The sequence below is a fragment of the Equus caballus genome, chromosome 3, assembly GCF_041296265.1.
Source record: "Equus caballus isolate H_3958 breed thoroughbred chromosome 3, TB-T2T, whole genome shotgun sequence".
Lineage (NCBI taxonomy): Eukaryota > Metazoa > Chordata > Mammalia > Perissodactyla > Equidae > Equus > Equus caballus.
Window position 1 is genome coordinate 66,013,145 of NC_091686.1, and position 18,911 is coordinate 66,032,055.

Sequence of the window (18,911 nt, forward strand, 5' to 3'; positions counted from 1 at the left end):
TGGTCACAATCATTACCAAAATTAAGCATAATCGAACAAATAAGCTGTATCAAAGGTCACCACAAGTTTTCTTCAAAAAGAATTATGTATTGTATGTAAGCATTAATAGTCCATCTAGAAACTGGTCCAAAATGTGCATCATATGGCAGAAAATGCTATTATCTGTTCCCCCCGTTACTCTACAGCATGTATTCTCAATTGGGAGAGGAGGAGATTGCCCTCAAGGAGACAAAAATTGGTTCCTGGGGGGCTAAAAAAATCTTAGATATTACAGTGGTTAGTAGTCCACTGACATTCAACCTTACCCAACACAATCTTAATATTTAATTTTTCTCTTTAGGGAGAAATTAAATTTCTAAATGAAATTTAATTTATCTCAGGAGAGACAATAATGAGAAAAAGGTCAAGAAACATTGTTCTGTGGTAATGGAACCTCCAGATTTTAGTGGATCAACCAAAATAAAGATCACATTTCTTAACTTCCCCTGCAGCTAGGTGTGGCCATATAAATAAATTCTGGCCCGTGGGAGGTGATGGAAAGTGGTGCGTACAACTTCCAGGATAGGTCTAAAAGTGAGGGACAAGCCATTTTTCTGCCCTCTCACCATCCTGTGCTTGGCAGGTTGACATGGTTGCAAGTCCCCTTGGGTCATGTGAATGAGGACAGTAACCTAGAAATGGCTGTAAAGCAACAAGATAGAAGGAGCCTGGGAGAACTCATGGAGCAGAACCACCATAAAAGCCCTAGTCCACCTGCTTCTGTCAGGGAGAGATACACTTCTGTTAGCCACTATTAATTTGGGTCTCTGGCACATGCAACTGATCCCTTACTCTTTATTTTATTATTGTCATAAAAAACACATAACATCAAATTTACCATCTTAACGATTTCTAAGTGTATGGTTAAGTAGTGTTAAGTATATTCACATTGTTGTACAACAGATCTCTAGAACTTTTTCATCTTGCAACACTGAAACTCTATACCCATTAAAGACTTATTTTGCCTCACCCATTCTCCCAGCCCTTGGCAACCACCTTTCTACTTTCTGTTTCTAAAATATGACTTTTGATACTTCGTGTGAGTATCTGTCCTTTTGTGACTGGCTTATTTCGCTTAGCATAATATTCTCCAGGTTCATCCATGTTGTAGCATGTGACAAGAATTCCTTCTTTTAAAGGCTGCATAAGATTCCATTGTGTGTATATACCACATTTTCTTTATCCATTCATCTGTCAAAGGACATTTGGGTTGCTTCACCTCTTAGCTATTGTGAACAATGCTGCAATGAACATGGGTGTGTGAATATCTCTTCGAGAGCCTGCTTTGAGTTTTGGGGGGCATTGCTGGATCATATGGTAATTCTATTTTTTTTTTTTAAGATTGGCACCTGAGGTAATGTCTGTTGTCAATCTTTTTTCTCCTTCTTCTTCTTCTTCTTCTCCCTAAAGCCACCAGTACATAGTTGATATTCTAGTTGTAGGTCCTTCTGGTTGTGCTATGTGGGATGCTGCCTCAGCACGGCCTGAGGAGCAGTGCCATGTCCACGCCCAGGATCAGAACCAGCGAAACCCTGGGCCACCGAAGCGGAGCGCGCAAACTCTACCACTTGCTGTGGGGCTGGCCCCTGATAATTTTTTTGAAGAACTGCCATGCTGTTTTTCATAATGGCTGCACCATTTTACATTCCCACCAACAGTGTACAGAAGTTCCAACTTCTCCACAAACTTGTCAACACTTATTATTTTCTGTTTTTTGATAATGTCATCCTGATTGGTATGAGGTGGTTTTGATTTGCGTTTCCCTAATGAACAGTGATGTTGAGCATCTTTTCATGTGCTTCTTGGCCATTTGTATATCTTCTTTAGAGAAATGTCTATCAAGTCTTTCCCACTTTTCAATTGGATTATTTGAGTTTCTTTGTTGTTGTGTTGCAGAGGTTACTTATATATTCTGGCTATTAACTCCTTATTAGATAAATGATTTGCAATTATTTTCTCTTGTTTTGTAGGTTGCTTTTTCACTCTGTAGATTGTTTTCTTTGATGCGTAGAAGTTTTTAAGTGTGACGTAGTCCCATTTGTCTATTTTCAACTGATTCCTTATTCTAACTAATCTAACCATTAAAAAAAATAATGAACGGTAGTATCAATGGTATAAAAAACAAAATGAGCTTACTACAGTAGAAAACTGAGGAAATTAAGATGCTTTTTAATTTATTTTGATTGTTTAAGATTGTTGAGTAGGCAATATAAGAAAAGATAAATGTAGGGGCCAGCCCAGTGGTGCAGTGGTTAAGTGTGCACATTCCACTTTGGAGGCCTAGGATTCTCCAGTTCAGATCCCGGGTGCGGACATGGCACCGCTTGGAAAGCCATGCTGCGGTAGGCATCCCACATATAAAGTGGAGGAAGATGGGCACCATGTTAGCTCAGGGCCAGTCTTCCGCAGCAAAAAGAGGAGGATTGGCAGCAGATGTTAGCTAAGGGCTGATCTTCCTCAAAAAAAATTTAATTAAAATTAAAATTAAAAAATTTTTTAAAAAAGGAAAAGATAAATGTAGGGGCCAGCCCAGCGGCACAGCAGTTAAGTTCACATGTTCCGCTTCGGTGGCCTGGGGTTCACCGGTTCAGATCCCAGGTGCAGACATGGCACTGCTTGGCAAGCCATGCTGTGGTAGGCATCCCACATGGGCATGGATGTTAGCTCAGGGCCAGTCTTCCTCAGCAAAAAAAAAAAAGAGGAAGATTGGCAGCAGATGTTAGCTCTGGGCTAATCTTCCTCAAAAAAGAAAGAAAAGATAAATGTAACCATGTGTTATACAGGAGGATATTTTATAAATAGTGAGGAAATTTGAAAAGTATATTACTTATCTGGACTTAATAGTTCCCATCTGGAAAGCATATCTCCAACCCTTGTTGTATGATATTATTATATTCATTATATAACCTATTCTTCACCCAGGTAAACAGCTGTAAGTGTGCTAAAGGCTGACAGTGATGCTGGTTTCACATCTCTTACTATAAACCACCCATTTATGTGAAATTGAAATGAAGTATGCAGAAATTCCCTTGGATCTGAGAGTAGGATTTCCCCCAGCACAATTAAGTTTGTGGTCAGTTTAGCTAGATCAGCTAAGAACACCAGCCAATCAGAGTTTAGGAGGGAAATGGACTTCCTAAATAAATGTGATTTCCAAGAGCATGTTCTCTAAAAAATTTCTCAGGCGTGAAATCCAATACAGGAGTGACTCAGAGAAACTCCATTCTACCACTATGAAGAAAAGTGGTGTTCCTTTCGTTTTGGGTATCATCTTCCTGACTCTGATTGGAGTTCAAGGTAAGGGCCTCTGAGTTATATCAGGTTAATTAAGTCAGAGATATCAATCACTATAAAAGCCTCTTGATTTGCTCAGTAAATGTGATTGCTTTGTATGCATTGGAATGTGATGTGAGTCACTCATAAAAGCTTCTCGGTGACGTGATCGATTATCCAAAGTTCATATCTTGGACCTGCCAAGACAAACACAGACTTCTTGGTCTAGGTGTGTCAGTTGCTGGCATGTAGGAAGTGTTCAATAAACATGTGTTGAACTGGGTGATAATAAGATGAAAAACTCTGTCTCCTAAACTATTTTTGTCACCCTGATGTGTTGTTTCTTGATAAGTATGTCTGTGGTTAACCAATTAAGGATCTGATAATCAGAGAGGTTGTCCCTAATCTGTTTACTAACTACCTTTGTTACCCTGGGCAAATTAGTGAACTTTTCTAGACTTCAGTTTCCTCAGCTGTAAAATGGAGATTTTTATAGTTATGCTTTTTCTACCTACCACACAATGCATGGCATATAGTAAGCACTGAGTAAATATATGTTGAATGAATAAAAGAATTAAGGAATGAAGATCATGTATTTTAAAGAGTTTTTAAAAATTTAAAGCACTATTGAAAAGCAGGGCAGTGGGGAGCATGAGGATGGTGGTGGTAATTGGTTATTATAAGTGGAGCTCTCTCTCCAAACCAACAACAACTCTATTCCACTGAGGTCGGATAATAAATGGCTTTAGGAGTTGCTTAAGAAACTGCGGTCCGCATAGCACACATGAATTAGGTATCTGTGTGTCTGAGCTGTCATAGGCATTTATTAGATATTGTGAAAATGTCTTTTCCTAAGGTTGTAAGGTATGGTAGTTAAGAGCAATGCCTTTGAACTCAAAGAGACCTGCACTGAAACCCTGCACCTGCTCCCTAAAAGCTGAATGACTTTGTTCTTTACTTAACTTCTCTGAACCTTGGCTTCATCTGTAAAATGGAGATAATACCAACTTCAAAAGTTTGTGGTAATGATTAACAGACACTCAGTAAATGATAGTCTAAGTCAAATGTATCATTTTGATGGATCACCTAAATTGAGACATTACGTTAAATCAGTGTGTTCTTTTTTTTCTCTTTCCCTTAGGAGCTCCAGTAATGAGGAAGGGACGCTGTTCCTGCATCAAGACCAGCCAAGGGACGATCCGCCCAAAACTGTTAAAGGACCTTAAACAGTTTGCTCCAAGCCCTTCTTGTGAGACAACTGAAATCATGTAAGTAAAAACTTATCCAAGTCACATGCACCGTATTGGCAGGAACGTTAAATTTAGTGTGAATATTACCCTCAGTACGCTTGCCCATACAGACACTTAAAGTTCAGATGGCTGCCCCTCCATAAATCTGGTACTTCTTTCTTTTCTTCTAAAAGACAAGGAATTTCTGGTAGAGATTAGGAAGCAAAGATGATATATTACCAAAGTAATATATGTTTATTGTAGAAAATGTTTAATGCAGATAATCCAAAAGAAGAAAATAAAAATCATTTATAATCCTACCATCCAGCGACAAATACTGTTAAGCCCTTGGTATATAGTTTTCCAAATCTGTCTCATTTGCTTTGTGTGTACATATATAGACACAAGATATATATACATATATTTATATACGCAATATAGATACACAAAGATAAAGTCTTACATTACATACTGTTTTATAATCGTTTTCATTAACACTATATCATGAACATTTTCTCATGTCAGTAAATCTTCTGTAATAACACCTTTTTTTCTAGTAATGTCATTTTTAATAGCCAAATTGTATTTCATCATATGGATGTACCATAATCTAATGAACTATGCCTAAATGTAGGTTACTTCCAATTTTTCTATTGAAATTGAACTGCTATTGTGGCAATATTGTCTCTCTAATTCCTCTTAATAATTCCTTTTGTAAGATTAGAATTGCTAGGTTAAAGAATATGCATATTTCAAGTCTTTTGAAACCTAAATCAAGGATGATATATACAAAAAAATCTTTACATTATTCCTGGAATTCAACTGTAAGTAATTTATAAAAATTCAACCACTCTGTTAATCTTGTCTTAGGAAAACATTTTATTATGTTTTAAGTAGTTTCATTAGAAAATTTAGCAAGATTCATGCTTATTTTCATTGTTTATGCAAAAGAAAAGGAGATATATTGACAACTTTCTGTTTTGCTTCTCCACTTAAGCATAAATAACGATTTTCACACAACAAAACAAATATCCTTAGACATAAGTTTCTCCCATTGCATATACCTTTTGGATTTTTCAAAATTGGGGTTATAGGCTATCCTAGAAATTTATCTAAGTCCCCTCACTCACTTAGAAAATTAAAAGGCAGGAAAAAGACTGGAAGTCTCAGATGCTTATAGTGTTGACACAAATACATTCTAGTTGGGGACTTGAATTCTGGGGGTAAGACGAAGCATTTAAATTATTGAAAGTCAAAAAAAAAAGTCTCATTGCTGTTTCCTTGGCAGTGCTACAATGAAGAATGGAGACCAAACATGTCTAAACCCAGATTCAGCAGAAGTGAAAGAATTAATTAAAGAGTGGGAGAAACAGGTTGGTGAAAAGGAGAAAGAAAATTTTCTTTCTTTTAGAAATTAACTGTGGAAGACAAAGTCTCTATGTAGTTCTTTTAAGGATACAGTTTTCATTCATATTATTATGCTCCTATGTTTTTCCTAGAATGTTGTCATCCCCTTGAGGTATAATTGTATTCTTGCATATAGTATCAGTTGGGTATCTCCCCCACTAGAATCTGTGTTCCGTGAGGGTATGGAGCTTGTCTTTCTTGTTTAATACAGTAAATATGTATTGAATTGAATGGTTGACCTGTAGGATAGAAAGGTAATAAGATATAGTCCCTTCCTGCTGTAGCAAATATGCTAACAATTAATTATAGTACAATGTGAGAAATATAAAATAAAGAAACGTACAAGAATCTTGAAGATCATAGGAGTAATTAACTTTGCTGGAGGGAGGAGCAGGGAGAAAGGTTTAAGGAAGTCTTTTCATATTGGGTGCCACATAATTTGGGTCTTGAAGGCTAAGTAGTTTACCAGGAGGGTAAGGACAGCATGGAAAAAAGAGTAGAATTATGAGAGAGCTTGCTGTGTTCAGGGAACCTCAAGTGATGTGGCTGGAGTTTGTGTGGAAGGAGTGAAGGGATTGAGGTAGAAAAGCAGACGAGGACAAAGTGCGAAGAATCCTGTATGACATGCTAAGGAGTGAAGTTTGAAGAGGGCCACAGAATATGTAGTTGGGAGCCTGGCTTCTGGAATCTCACAGACAGTGCTCTGCCACATATTAGCTGTGCAACTTTGGGCAAGTCACCCTCTCCAAGCCTCAGTCTCTTTTTGTGTAAAAAGTGCATGATAACAGTATCAACCTCGGATGGTTGTAATTGGGACAGGTGGGTCATAAGCAAGGTTGGAGTGAGGGTTGTAATAAACCAGGAGAATGGACAAAAGAAGACCCATTAGAAGGCTGTTGCCTCCTTCTCAAAGTGAATGAAGTTGAGAGAATCAAAAGGAGCCCCTTTGAGAGTGAGGCAACTTTAAACAGTTTTTGAGACCTGTACGGTCTGGAGAGTCCAATTATAATATAAGGAAGGAAAAATGGTAAGATAAAGAAACATTACCCCTTTTTTTCCTCTCCTCACAGGTCAGCCAAAAGAAAAAGCAGAAGAAAGGGAAAAAACATCAGAAAACCAAGAAATTTCCCAAAGTTAAAAAATGGCAACGTCCTCGTCAAAAGAAGGCTACATAAGCCACCCCTTTACCAACAAGTATTTTCTGTTGAACAGATTCTTTTTAATTATACTGACATAATTTCAAAGAGGGATGCCATCTTAATACATAAGCCTGTGGATTTGACTAGAACATTTAAAGCTTTATTATGAAATTATAATTAAAGCTAGAAAGTGCTTTTAAAATCCAAATGTTAAGAATTGTTAGAGGCTATAGTTTGTCTTTGTTTTTCTGACTCCAACCAACTGAATTTCATCATGCTTAAGACCACAATCTTAGTAACGCCCACATCTAGACAAGTGCCCACACAGCCACATCCCACACACAACAGCTGCCTGGGAAAGCAGCCCTAGGCTCCCCAGGCCACAGACTGCAGTCCCCAGAGAGTATTCTGAGGCACATGTCAGCAAGCCCCAGCCTGTCAGCATGCTGGTAAGCCAAGCAGCTCGGAATCGAGCTGGACCTCACCAAGCTGCCATGGCCATCAGCGTCTGTATTTGAATCAGTCTAGAGGGCTCCCATACAATGTATCCGAGAGACCTATGCCGGTTGTTTCAGGGGACCACCACTGGAGAACACTAGCACTTGGCTTTCAGAACCTTCTGTCTATCTTTTGAGGCCGTGCGACTCCATCTTGCCTGCCCAGGCTGACCACTTTGTTTCTTCTTGTTCCCCTCTGCTTCAGTCCAGCCAGTTCCTCATTGTCCTACCACAGTTCAATGCCTGCCTCTTCTACTACCCTGATCGTGCTCTCATTCACCTGGGTCTACTCCTTTCTCACTCTTTCCCCAACACCCCACAGGAACGCCACCATCTCCCCACTCATCCTCACTTGATCCAGTCTTCAAGGCTCAGTTTAATACTGCCTCTTAAATAAAACCTTTTGGATACTTGGATTATCTTAAAATTCCTATTTCACTTGTGTTCCATACCACACAGGTGAGCATTTAATTGTTTTCTAATTATTTTTTGTGTCTTTATTCTGTCTCTCCAACTAAATTGTCAGCTCCTTGAGGGCAGGAGCCACAGTTTGTTTCCATGAATCTGCCACAATTCCTAATAGACTATGGAACTAGGTTCTGAATAATTTCTTAATTGCAGTTGTTAGAGATAGGCGGGCAACCAGACCATCTCCTCAGAGCAGGAGCTGGCTATTTACTGGCTACTCCATATTGTCTAACCCCTGGTAAGCTCTTTGACTCATTGTCTTCAGGCCTTTGTCACTGCAGGGACCAGGGGTGATGCAACATCTATGACTTATTATGGCAGGATGTTAACTTGACCTCTCCCAAGAAATACTTAAACATTTGTGGATATTGTTAACTGTTTTCATAAAATATACAGGATTCCTAGAATCATAGAATCTTACAATGCGAAGGGGCTTTAGAGACCAACCAGTGTCCAACCTTTTCCCTCAAAAATTCCTTCAGTACCATTCCTGACAAGCCTCAGTTTTCTATGATCTAACAAGAAAGACACCAAGATCCTTTTGAAAACTCATTTTAGGTAGATATGAATTTCATTGTTAGTTTAACTTGTTTCAGAGTCTATAAAGTATTATGATTATTGATTACCACATCAGCTCTCATGAAGAAAGGGGGTGTGGAGTAGCACATCCTGGTAGTGGAGGCCTGGTTGGTGCCCAGTTAGCCTCAGCGGGGCTTGGAAACCCCCTGAAAGAGGAGGTGCAGTGAATTGTGTAGGAGAGGATGTCTTTGGCCAGAATTTAAAGTTAGACCTACTTTCCCAAATTTTGTCACTTCTTACATTGCAGATGATTTTCAGTGCTGCCCAGTGATAATCCCACCAAACAAGATCTTCTCATAAAGCTCTTCAGCTCCTTCCATGTAACTCCCCTAAAATATCTAAATGTTTCATAATTGGAGAGTCTGTGACCCAGTTACTATGCATCTCACAGGAAAATTGGACTGTATATAACTAATAACCAAAGACCACATGTTTTGACTAAGTATGACGTATATATATACATGATAATCACTCAGCATTTATATATACATGTATACTCTCTAAGCAAATAATTAAGTTGAAAAAAGTATTAACATATATACTTTGTACTTTGAAATATTTTCTTTGTTAAAAAACAATAGTATCAATAAATGGACCATTTATCAGAAAATAAATCTTGATTTTTTTAACATCTTGAACATGCACCTCAACTATTACATGTTTAACAGTAATTCTCACATGTCCTTATTCATTTGCTCTCATCCTAGATAAGGTGTAATTGAGATAAAGACATGGAAGCCCTTTAAGGGGCTCTTTGGGGACAGAAAAAACTTCTATGGAAAATATGACAACAATGCCTTATAACAACATTGATTTGTAAGAGTTATGTGGAATGCAACTTTTTTCCTAATCCTGAAGGATAATGCTATTCCAATGAGATAGACACCCAGGAAACCAAAAATGTCCTGTTTTCCATATCCTAAAAGTATATATGTTTAAATATTATAAAGCCTCAAGTAGTTATAGTGGGGACCTAAACATAGGATAAGTTATTTAAGAGTCCAGGAAACTTGGGCTGGAAGTATTATGCAGTGTGGAGTCTGTAAGAAGCTGGAGAATATCAGTCTTGTACCTTTGAGGTACCCTTGAGAGGCCAGACAGGTGTGACGTTTGGGCAGGAAGCAGCTGCTGCTGATGGACATGACTACCCACAAGAACCTTAACCTAAGAAACAGCAGGATGCTGTGGAAACAGCAAAGATTCTGGATTCTGCCGTACCTGGTTAAGATCAGAAGCCCACCACTTATAGCTGTGTGACCTTGGTTCAAGTATACTATTTAACGTCCCTGTGCACCAGTTTCTTCATTCAGGATTATTGTGAGAAACAGGCCTAGCATGGATCTTGGTGCATAGAAAGTACTCAGTGTCAGTCCCAACCCTCCCTGACCACTTACCTCTGCGGCACCTTCCTCGCAGCAGAGAGTGTTCCACATCTCATAACCGGACAGATGTTTCCAGGACTGAAAAAATATGTTGGAGAAATAAGACCAAAAGCTTGTCTGACCAGTTCTCTATATCTACATTTTTATTCATAGTCCAGGCCATCATTGTTTCTTTCCTAGGCTTATCTCAATGGCCTCCTATTTTCCCTGCTGCCTCTTTTTCTCAACTTTTCCCTTGCTTCCCTCCCATTCATGACAGCCAGAATGATCTTTCATAGCATAACTCACAGAATACTACCGCCTCGCTTAAAATCCTGTAATTTAGAATTAAGTCAAACGGGCCAGTCCGGTGGCGCAGTGGTTAAGTGCGCACGTTCCGCTTCAGCAGCCCGGGGTTCACCGGTTTGGATCGAGGGTGAGGACATGGCACTGCTTGGCAAGCCATGCTGTGGTAGGTGTCCCACATATAAAGTAGAGGAAGATGGGCATGGATGTTAGCTCAGGGCCAGTCTTCCTCAGCAAAAAGAGGAGGATTGGCAGCAGTTAGCTCAGGGCTAATCTTCCTCAAAAAACAAAACAAAACAAAACAAAACAAAAGAATTAAGTCAAACATACCAAGACCTACCAAGACCTGTATGAGTTGGGTTCTGCCTGCTTCTGTGACCATGTTGCCTTCACCCTCCCCCTCACTTATTGAGCCTCAGCCTCACCTTCTTTCTGTCTCTCAAACACACAGAGTTCATTTCCTTTTCAGGATCTTTGCATATGCTGTTCCCTGCTGTGCTGGGTTGTGCTATATCAGCTTGGTTAAGCTGGGAACTCTGTTTCCCAGAATCCTCTGCCTATGTAGGTCTAGATTAGAGTTAGCCAAAGAGACACTTGTGTGAGAGTTGGAAGGCAGAAGTGAAGGAATGGCCATTACTCTTGATTAGATATAGCGACAGACACAGTGATATCCAGTGAAGCCCATCTTGCCCTTGCTCTCTTGCGCATTCACCTCATCTTCATGACTGCTGGTTTCGTGACCACCAGTGCTCCCAGGCCTTTCATCAGGTACTTGGAAGTGGACCCACAGAGGCAGTAGTTACACAGAAACAGCTTCCCATAGGCCACTAGCAGTTCCAATTTGGTAGCTGGATGGGCTTGACTTCTTGGATTTTCTCACAAACTCTGACTTGTCCGACTGTACCAGTACTTCTGTAGGATTGGTCAGTGAATCTTTCTCCAATCCCTTGACTGTCCCCCCCAGACTTTTACATTCTGAGATCCTGTCTCATCTGTGTCAGATCTGATTCCTATGGTAAATCCTTTATTCCCATCACATTCAGAGTGGCTCTGCTTCCCTAGCTGATACACCTGGGCCTGAAGCACTGTTCTGTGCATGGCTGTTCCTGCCTCGTCATTTGAGTTTCAGCTTAAATGTCACAGAATCTCATTCCCTTGTCACCCTTAGTGAAATAGCCATCCTCGCCCCAGACCCTCTCAATTGTACTGCTTTTCAAAGTGGAGTGTGTGCACCCTATGGGGTGGATGAAGTGAGAGTATTTAAACATTTTTTTGTCTAGAAGTATGAAAAAAGGACTGGAAACTTACTATAAATCTGAACCCAGCAATTGAGACTGGCAGCTTCACTTGATACATTTGTCAGGTGGTCATATGTCACATGCTGATTTCTTGCGGAAAAAGTGGGAATTCCACAACTAGGAGAGATTGACACGTGCCCTCGTTGAGCCAGTCGCTTTATGCACATTGCAACAATGGATTGTCACTTATGTGGGTACTGTCCTCTTTGACTAACTCTAAACTAGAACCAGGATTATGAGGATTATAAAATAGAGTGCTAACAAACCCAAACTTCACAAAATGGCCAAGTGGCTTTAAAAGATTCCTACTAAGAAATTCATATGGAAGAGGCCGGCCCGGTGGCACAGCGGTTAAAAGTGCACACGTACCACTTCGGCGGCCCAGGGTTCACCGGTTTGGATCCCGGATGCAGACATGGCACCGCTTGGCAAGCCATGCTGTGGTAGGCGTCCCACATACAAAGAGTAGAGGAAGATGGGCACGGATGTGAGCTCAGGGCCAGTCTTCCCTAACAAAAAGAGGAGGATTAGCAGCAGATGTTAGCTCAGGGCTAATCTTCCTCAAAAAAAAAAAAAGAAAGAAAGAAATTCATATGGAAAATAATACTAACAATGCAGATGTAAACTAACAAAGGAATAAAACATACACATGGGAGATGCCTGTTCTAATTGTACCTAGAAGGGCACACAATTTAAAAAATCTGGTGACGATAGTCAGTTTCATTCTCTTTTATCACAGTCAGATAAATCAATCAAACTTCATCACAACCTGAAATAATCTTTTAAAAAGGTTTATATAGTTATTCCCTGTCCTCCACCCCACCACAAACATTAAGTTTCTTGACTGCAGAAAACTTTGTCCTCTTCACTACTGCATCCATAGTGCCTATAGCAGTGCCTGGCACTTAGGAAGCATAGAGTATGTATTTTCTGGTTGATTGACTTATGCTTCACCCTAAATTTTCTTCCAAGTGTGGACAGATTTTTGGGATCCCCCCCCACACACAAACTCTGGTCTAACAGATAAATCTGGCAAGCAAAGTGCATAGGCTTTAAGTCAGTACAATAAAATCCATGCTGTCCTGTGAAGCAGCTGTGTAGGCCATCTTCAGCCTGTGTCAAGATGACCTTGCAGCCCCCACATCTCATGACTGAAAAGGCCAGCTGGACAGAGCCACAACAGGAAAAGATAAAGGGTAGCTCGCCCTTACATTTTCCAGCTGCATTTCTTAGAGATTGAGAGAATAATTAATGACCCAGGTCCTTGCCTCCCTCCACACATTGATAACATCAGCATCTCTGAACTTGTTTAATGTATAACCAAAGAATTTTGTTTATGTTAATCTAGAGAAAAGCCCAGATGTATTCTATCCCTTTTTTTAACATGTATGAAATCTAGTAGTAAGCTTTTTTCCTTTTCCTCTTCCCTGCACATGCACTGTTTTCTGAAAGAGATACAAGCTGCACTTAAACTGACACACCTCGCAGCAGTTCCATCAGAGCGCTCTGTTGCACTGTTTTCCCAGGATTCAAACCCCTCACGCTGATTATTAAACAAACTCCTTCACTAATATCACCTAAACTCTTTATTTCGGTTGACACAGGCCTTTTCCAGTCAATCACAGCTACGCTTACCACAATCCTCTAAACATACCATGCTCACTTCCACCTTCAGCTTTGCTCATGTTCTCTTATTCACTGCTCCCTTCAATGCCCCCCACCATCTATCTGACTCCCACCTCTACAGGATTCAAGTCTTGTTTTTCCATGACTCCATTCCAGAATGTTCCTGGTGACACTGAAATCCTCCCCCTGTGACTGCCCTGTCGTAAAGTGACTTTAACCATTAAGAATTGTTCTCTGATTTAAAACTTAAATTATTTTGCTATACCAGAAAGCAGTCTGTATTCAAAGTTTATATTAGAGCAACCAGTAAAGAAATCAGTAAAGATGTTTAATCTTTAAACTGTACTTTTGAACTTAAAGACGAGTGATCTTTCAGTCAGTTTAATTGGGAGAAAGCTATTTGAGATTTCTTTATCCCTCCTGGGAAAATGGAAAGTTGCTTTCTTATTAGAAAGGAAGATAAAGAGAGAGATTGCAATCTCAGGTACTTTAGAATACTGTCACTTTCTTTTTTGGCCTGTATACAGAGAAGAGGAAATTAAGTGAGAAGGGAAAACAAGCAACCTTCCTTACTGACAAGGAGTTAATTAGCTCCTTGGTAGTAGTCACCAGACCAAGAGGTCACTTGAGGCATTTTGATACCAAGTTAGTGTAAAGTTCCCAGGAGGGTTTTTGATGCTACATTTTAAAGAAGTCAGTCAGTTACAAAGGAGCAATTAAATCTAAGTGTGTGGATAAGATTATGAACCGGGCCAAATTGATAAAAGATGAGAGGGAAAGGTGTCAAATTATATGTAACTATTTGTGTTCTTTAAAAGTTTGCTATACAAATAAAGAAACCCTTTACATGTAGTATTTCATTATACTGTTTCAAGTTGACAGTTTTCATAAAGAATTTGTTTTGCTTAAAAAGAAAGAAATAAAGAGTTGTGGATATCTCCATCTGCAGGGAACCAGGCCTCGGCCTCTGCCTTCTGTGTAGAGTGTGGGAACAAGTAGGCCCAGCCAGCTATCATTAGCTTTCCTTAACATAGGAGTAGACAACCTGAACTTTCTCTGGAGAGAGGAAGTAAACATCAAAATCTCTAAGTGTGGGAGGAGAAAAGTCAAAATAAGCCATAAAACAGGAAAAACTTTTTTTACTTAAAAAGAGAAATGTCAGCAATCATTTCTACAATGTTAAAAGTAGCAGAATTTACCTCGAGGCAGATATCTCTAGTTTGGAGCCTTTGATTCAGGCCAGACGCGTCGGAGTTTTTATGGACTGGAAGTTAAACGTGAGCTACATTTCTCTGAATAATAAGGAAATAGGAATTATCTCTGGCAGCTAGGGAGGGTGTTGGGAATCCTGGAACAGCAAAAAGAGAGGCAGTAGGGGGAGACGGGAGAGGGGATTGTAAAAGTGACAACAGGCTGGAGTAAAGGTAAAGAAGACCAGTGAGAAATTTCCAGCGTTGGGATGATCAGCTTTAAAACACTGCTGTGTAACATTTGGTTTTAAATTCAAGCCTTCCTGGGACTCTCTGGAAATATTGGGAAAGGTTTTGGATCTCTCATAATTGATAGGATAGAGACTTAAGTCACTTTATTTGGATATGAAGATGACTCCAGAAGGCTAGAGAACTTTGGGGCCACTTGGGTTATGTGGGAGCCATGGAGGTGTGCTGCTTGGATCACCCTTCAACAAAGAACTTGCTGTTCAGCTGCAAGGAGGGCAGTCAGCTGACAGCCTCCAGCTACAGCACCTTGGACTTACCTTAGGTTTCAAGCTGAGGCCACGTTCTTACTGGGCAGCCAGCAGCCTCTGACTGAGTCTAGAAGGAATACTAAAGCCTGGTCATTTCTGCCCAATGCGGGACTCCCTGCTGGGCAATCTTTAGTTTGGAGTTACCCATTGGGTTGACTAAGACTTTATCAGATCTGCTTCATAGTCTGAGGCAGTGTCTGCCCAATTCTGCTTCCTCCCACTTTTATTTTTATAAACTTACCTCCAATAAACCTCTTGCACTTCTGATTCTGTCTCAGGGCCTGCTTCCTGGAGAACCCAAGCGACGTAGGTTACATACACTTTTTATTTTGATCAATAAGTATTAGCTGCTGTTATCTTTATTATTCTCTCCTATAGCCCCAAACACAGACTTTTAACACTGGGAGAAACCTTACAGATAGAAGTACAACCAGGATCCTGGAAATCAAGAGACTGGAAGATATTTCTGGTCCTGTCACTCATTGGCTGAGTAGCCTTGACAAGTCTCATACTTCTGAGTAGCAGTTTCCTCATCTGCAAACTGAAGCACAAGAGACTATGATCTCTGAAGTTTCTCTCAAAACACTATCCCCTTTCACTGTTCCATCCTATACACCATGGTTTTTGCTTAATGGATATCTGATGGCTTAACCTGACCACCTTTTACAATGATATTCCCTGTACTCCTTTAAATATGTTTCTATTTTAAAATAAACTGCCATAGGGAACTAGTTTGGGACTGCCAAAATGTGAGAAGGCCACTTCTCCGGTCTTAGATTATTTTGATAACAGTGAGATGGAAATTAGAATACTCCAAAAGGTTTCATTCTTTGTTTATTCCCTATCAAATGCAATGCCAACTAATGTCCAGGTAGTTCCCACATAGTTCCATTCCTCCGTCTGAAGGTGAGATTCTCCAGTTGTCCAGTTACCCCCATGTGGGTCCCTCAGGTTGGGGGCAGACAACAGGGGGTGCTATTCCTTTTGTAACTGAGTCCCTGAGGATCTAACCAGGAGAACATTCCAGGGGAGGAGAGAGAGGTATTCTCACCACTTTTATTTATTTCCTGAAATAAATAAAATCCTTGAGTTTGTGGATCCTCGAAGACATCTCACCACAACTTTCATATCATTTGAGTTACAGCGGAACAATTTTCTTCCTAATAACTTATAGAAACAAAAAAAGCAAGCCAACGTGATTTATAAGCAAAGAAAGAAATAGGGAACTTATATACATTACATGTTCTCTCCCCTTATTGTAACTTGTCTTCTGAAAATGCACCTCAAAATCCTTATATACCTTGCTTAAAAATAAAAAATACTAGCCATAGCCTATTATATTTCCTATGAGATGGAAAAATTATATAGTGGTATTAGAAGATCTTGAGTCCAGTGCTGGGAATTTTCCTAATGGGTTCCTACAACGATGAAAATCATGAGCATCCAAACTCAGCCACATTAATAGTCTTTATGTAGTTTGAATCAATCCAACAGTAACAGCAGATCTTACAATATAAGGTATTGCATCAGGTTCATCTGGCATACTCAAGAAATCTAGCAAAAGGATGAGAGCAAGCCTTTGCTTCTGTTACCCATTATGAGATTAACTATTGATACAATGTGCAGTGGTCTATCTTCAAAGAAACTGGTCTTCTCCTCTAGATTGACAAAATCACTGAAGATCTTTCAAAGCAATCTGAAATGTTATCATCCTTTGAGGTTTTAAGTATAAAGACATAAAAAATAAAAACCATTAGATGGTTCTTGAGAAACATTTTGACCTTAAAAACTTGACTGTTGTGATTTAAGAGAAAAAAATCCAAAAAGGATGGTGGAACTACTCCCTCTTGAGCCTGGGGTCGATTTGTCCAAAGGCAGAGCCAATAGTTCTCACTGTCCACAAGGAGGAAAGGATAGGTGGGATTGTGGGCAAAACTCACAATAAAGCTGGGCGGGGGGTGGGGGGGGGGGCGGGAGAGATAAAGAATAATGAAAAATTAAATTAGCCTTGAAAAGAACTTTCCTGTCGACTTCTTACGTGGTCATTTTGTCAAACGGTGTAATTTTCTTGTTAAAAAGAAAAGCAAGTGCTCCCTCCAGTGGCTACTCTAATAGTTGTTAAAAACAATGTTTTAATTAGCAAACGACTCACACATGCCTGGCTTTTCTGAACACAGTCAATATCGCTGGTTTCTAATGAGAGAAACAATAACTAGAATTCATATATTAGTCACTTACTGATTTGAGGTAAATTTCACCTGTGGATGTCTAAGATATTTTAAGTTTTTACTTTAAAAATCACACAATTGAAGAAGTGGAAGAGACTAGAAAATGTCCCTTCATTCAACAAATATTAACTGATTACCTGTTTGTGTCGTGTGTGCTCCAAGTGTGGAGGATAGAGCAGGGAACAAAACAAAGTCCTCATTAAACCCACGTTCTACTGCAGAAAGACAGACGAGCAATTAAGCTGGTGAATAAATACTATGCCAGAGGCTTATAAGGGCTATGGAGAAAATTAAAGCAGGAGAAGTGGGTGTGGGGTGGAAAGCAGGAGGGGAGGTCAGGGAAGGCCCCCTGATAAGATGTCACTTGAGCAGGGACCCAAGGAAAGTGAGAGAGCAAGACTTGTGGTGCTTAGGTCAGAGGAAACAGCAACTGTGAAGGCCCTGAGGCTTGACACATTGAAGACATTGAGGAGGTTATTTTGCCTGGGATAGAATGGACCAAGGGGAGCGTGATGGGAGAGGACTCCAGAGAGGTAACGTGGCGTCAGATTATGTATGGCGTTTGATGTCACTGAAGGACTTTAGCTTTAAATCTGAATGAGCAGGGAAGCTGGAGGAGTAACCTGATTCATTTAAGGATCCTTCTGACCACCACTACAAGAAAATACACAATAGCAGGACAAGGGAAGAAGCAGAGAGATCAGTAAAAGGCCAATTACCAGGCATGTTTCCAGAAGGAGGGAGAGACCAACTGTAACCAATGCTGCAGGTAACATGAAGAATGAAGGCTGATCATCGGACTTAGCAACATCAAGGTGATTGGTGATCTTGATGAAAACAGTTTTAGTGGAATGGTGAAAGCAAAAGACTGACTGGCAGTTTCTTAAAAGGTTAAATATAAACCTATCATATGATCCAGCCACTCCACTCCCAGGCATTTACCAAGAGAAGTGAAAACATATGTCCACATAAAGAATACGAATAGGGATAGCCAAAAATTAGAAGCAATCCAAATATTCAACAACAGGTGAACGGATAAACAAATTGTAGTATAACCAGATGATGAAATACTACACAAGAATAAATGGGATGAACTCTTGATATGCATAACAATATGGATGGATTTAAACACAATTATGTTAAGTGAAAGAAGCCAAAAGAATAGATACTATATGATATCACTCATATAAAATTTCTGCAAATACACACTTATCTACAGTGAAAGAAAGCAGACGGGTGTTTGTGGATGGTGGAGCACAAGAAAACTTGGAGATAACGGATATAATCACTATCTTGAGTGTGATGATGGTTTCATGGGTGCATACCTATATAAAAACTCAAAATTGTACACTTTATGGGCAGTTTCTTTTTTTTTTTTTTAAAGATTTTATTATTTCCTTTTTCTCCCCAAAGCCCCCCAGTACATAGTTGTATATTCTTCGTTGTGGGTTCCTCTAGTTGTGGCATGTGGGACGCTGCCTCAGCATGGTCTGATGAGCAGTGCCATGTCCGCACCCAGGATTCGAACCAACGAAACACTGGGCCGCCTGCAGCGGAGCGCGTGAACTTAACCGCTCGGCCACGGGGCCAGCCCCTATGGGCAGTTTCTTGTACATTAATCCTATCTTAACAAAGCTGTACAATAAGTAAATACATTATCATCAAAAAATAAAGGATGGGACCTCATGTGGAAGTAGAGGTGCTGGCCATAGAT

The 18,911-nt window shown here is 39.9% G+C and overlaps 1 protein-coding gene across 1 annotated transcript; it reads left to right on the forward strand.

Annotated features, from left to right (window-relative positions):
* Positions 1-3,272: 3,272 nt before the first annotated feature.
* On the forward strand, positions 3,273-7,123 carry CXCL9 (C-X-C motif chemokine ligand 9). Its single transcript, NM_001130078.1, has 4 exons — positions 3,273-3,336; positions 4,454-4,580; positions 5,830-5,914; positions 7,019-7,123. Exons 1-4 carry the CDS (start codon positions 3,273-3,275, stop codon positions 7,121-7,123), a joined length of 381 nt encoding a protein of 126 aa, NP_001123550.1.
* Positions 7,124-18,911: the final 11,788 nt, after the last annotated feature.

Coding starts and splice junctions, on each gene's coding strand:
- CXCL9 (NM_001130078.1), top strand. CDS start 3,273: ATGAAGAAAAGTGGTGTTCCTTTCGTTTTGGGTATCATCTTCCTGACT. Junction 4,581..5,829: donor TGTGAGACAACTGAAATCAT/GTAAGTAAAAAC, acceptor TTTCCTTGGCAG/TGCTACAATGAAGAATGGAG. Junction 5,915..7,018: donor TTAAAGAGTGGGAGAAACAG/GTTGGTGAAAAG, acceptor CTCTCCTCACAG/GTCAGCCAAAAGAAAAAGCA.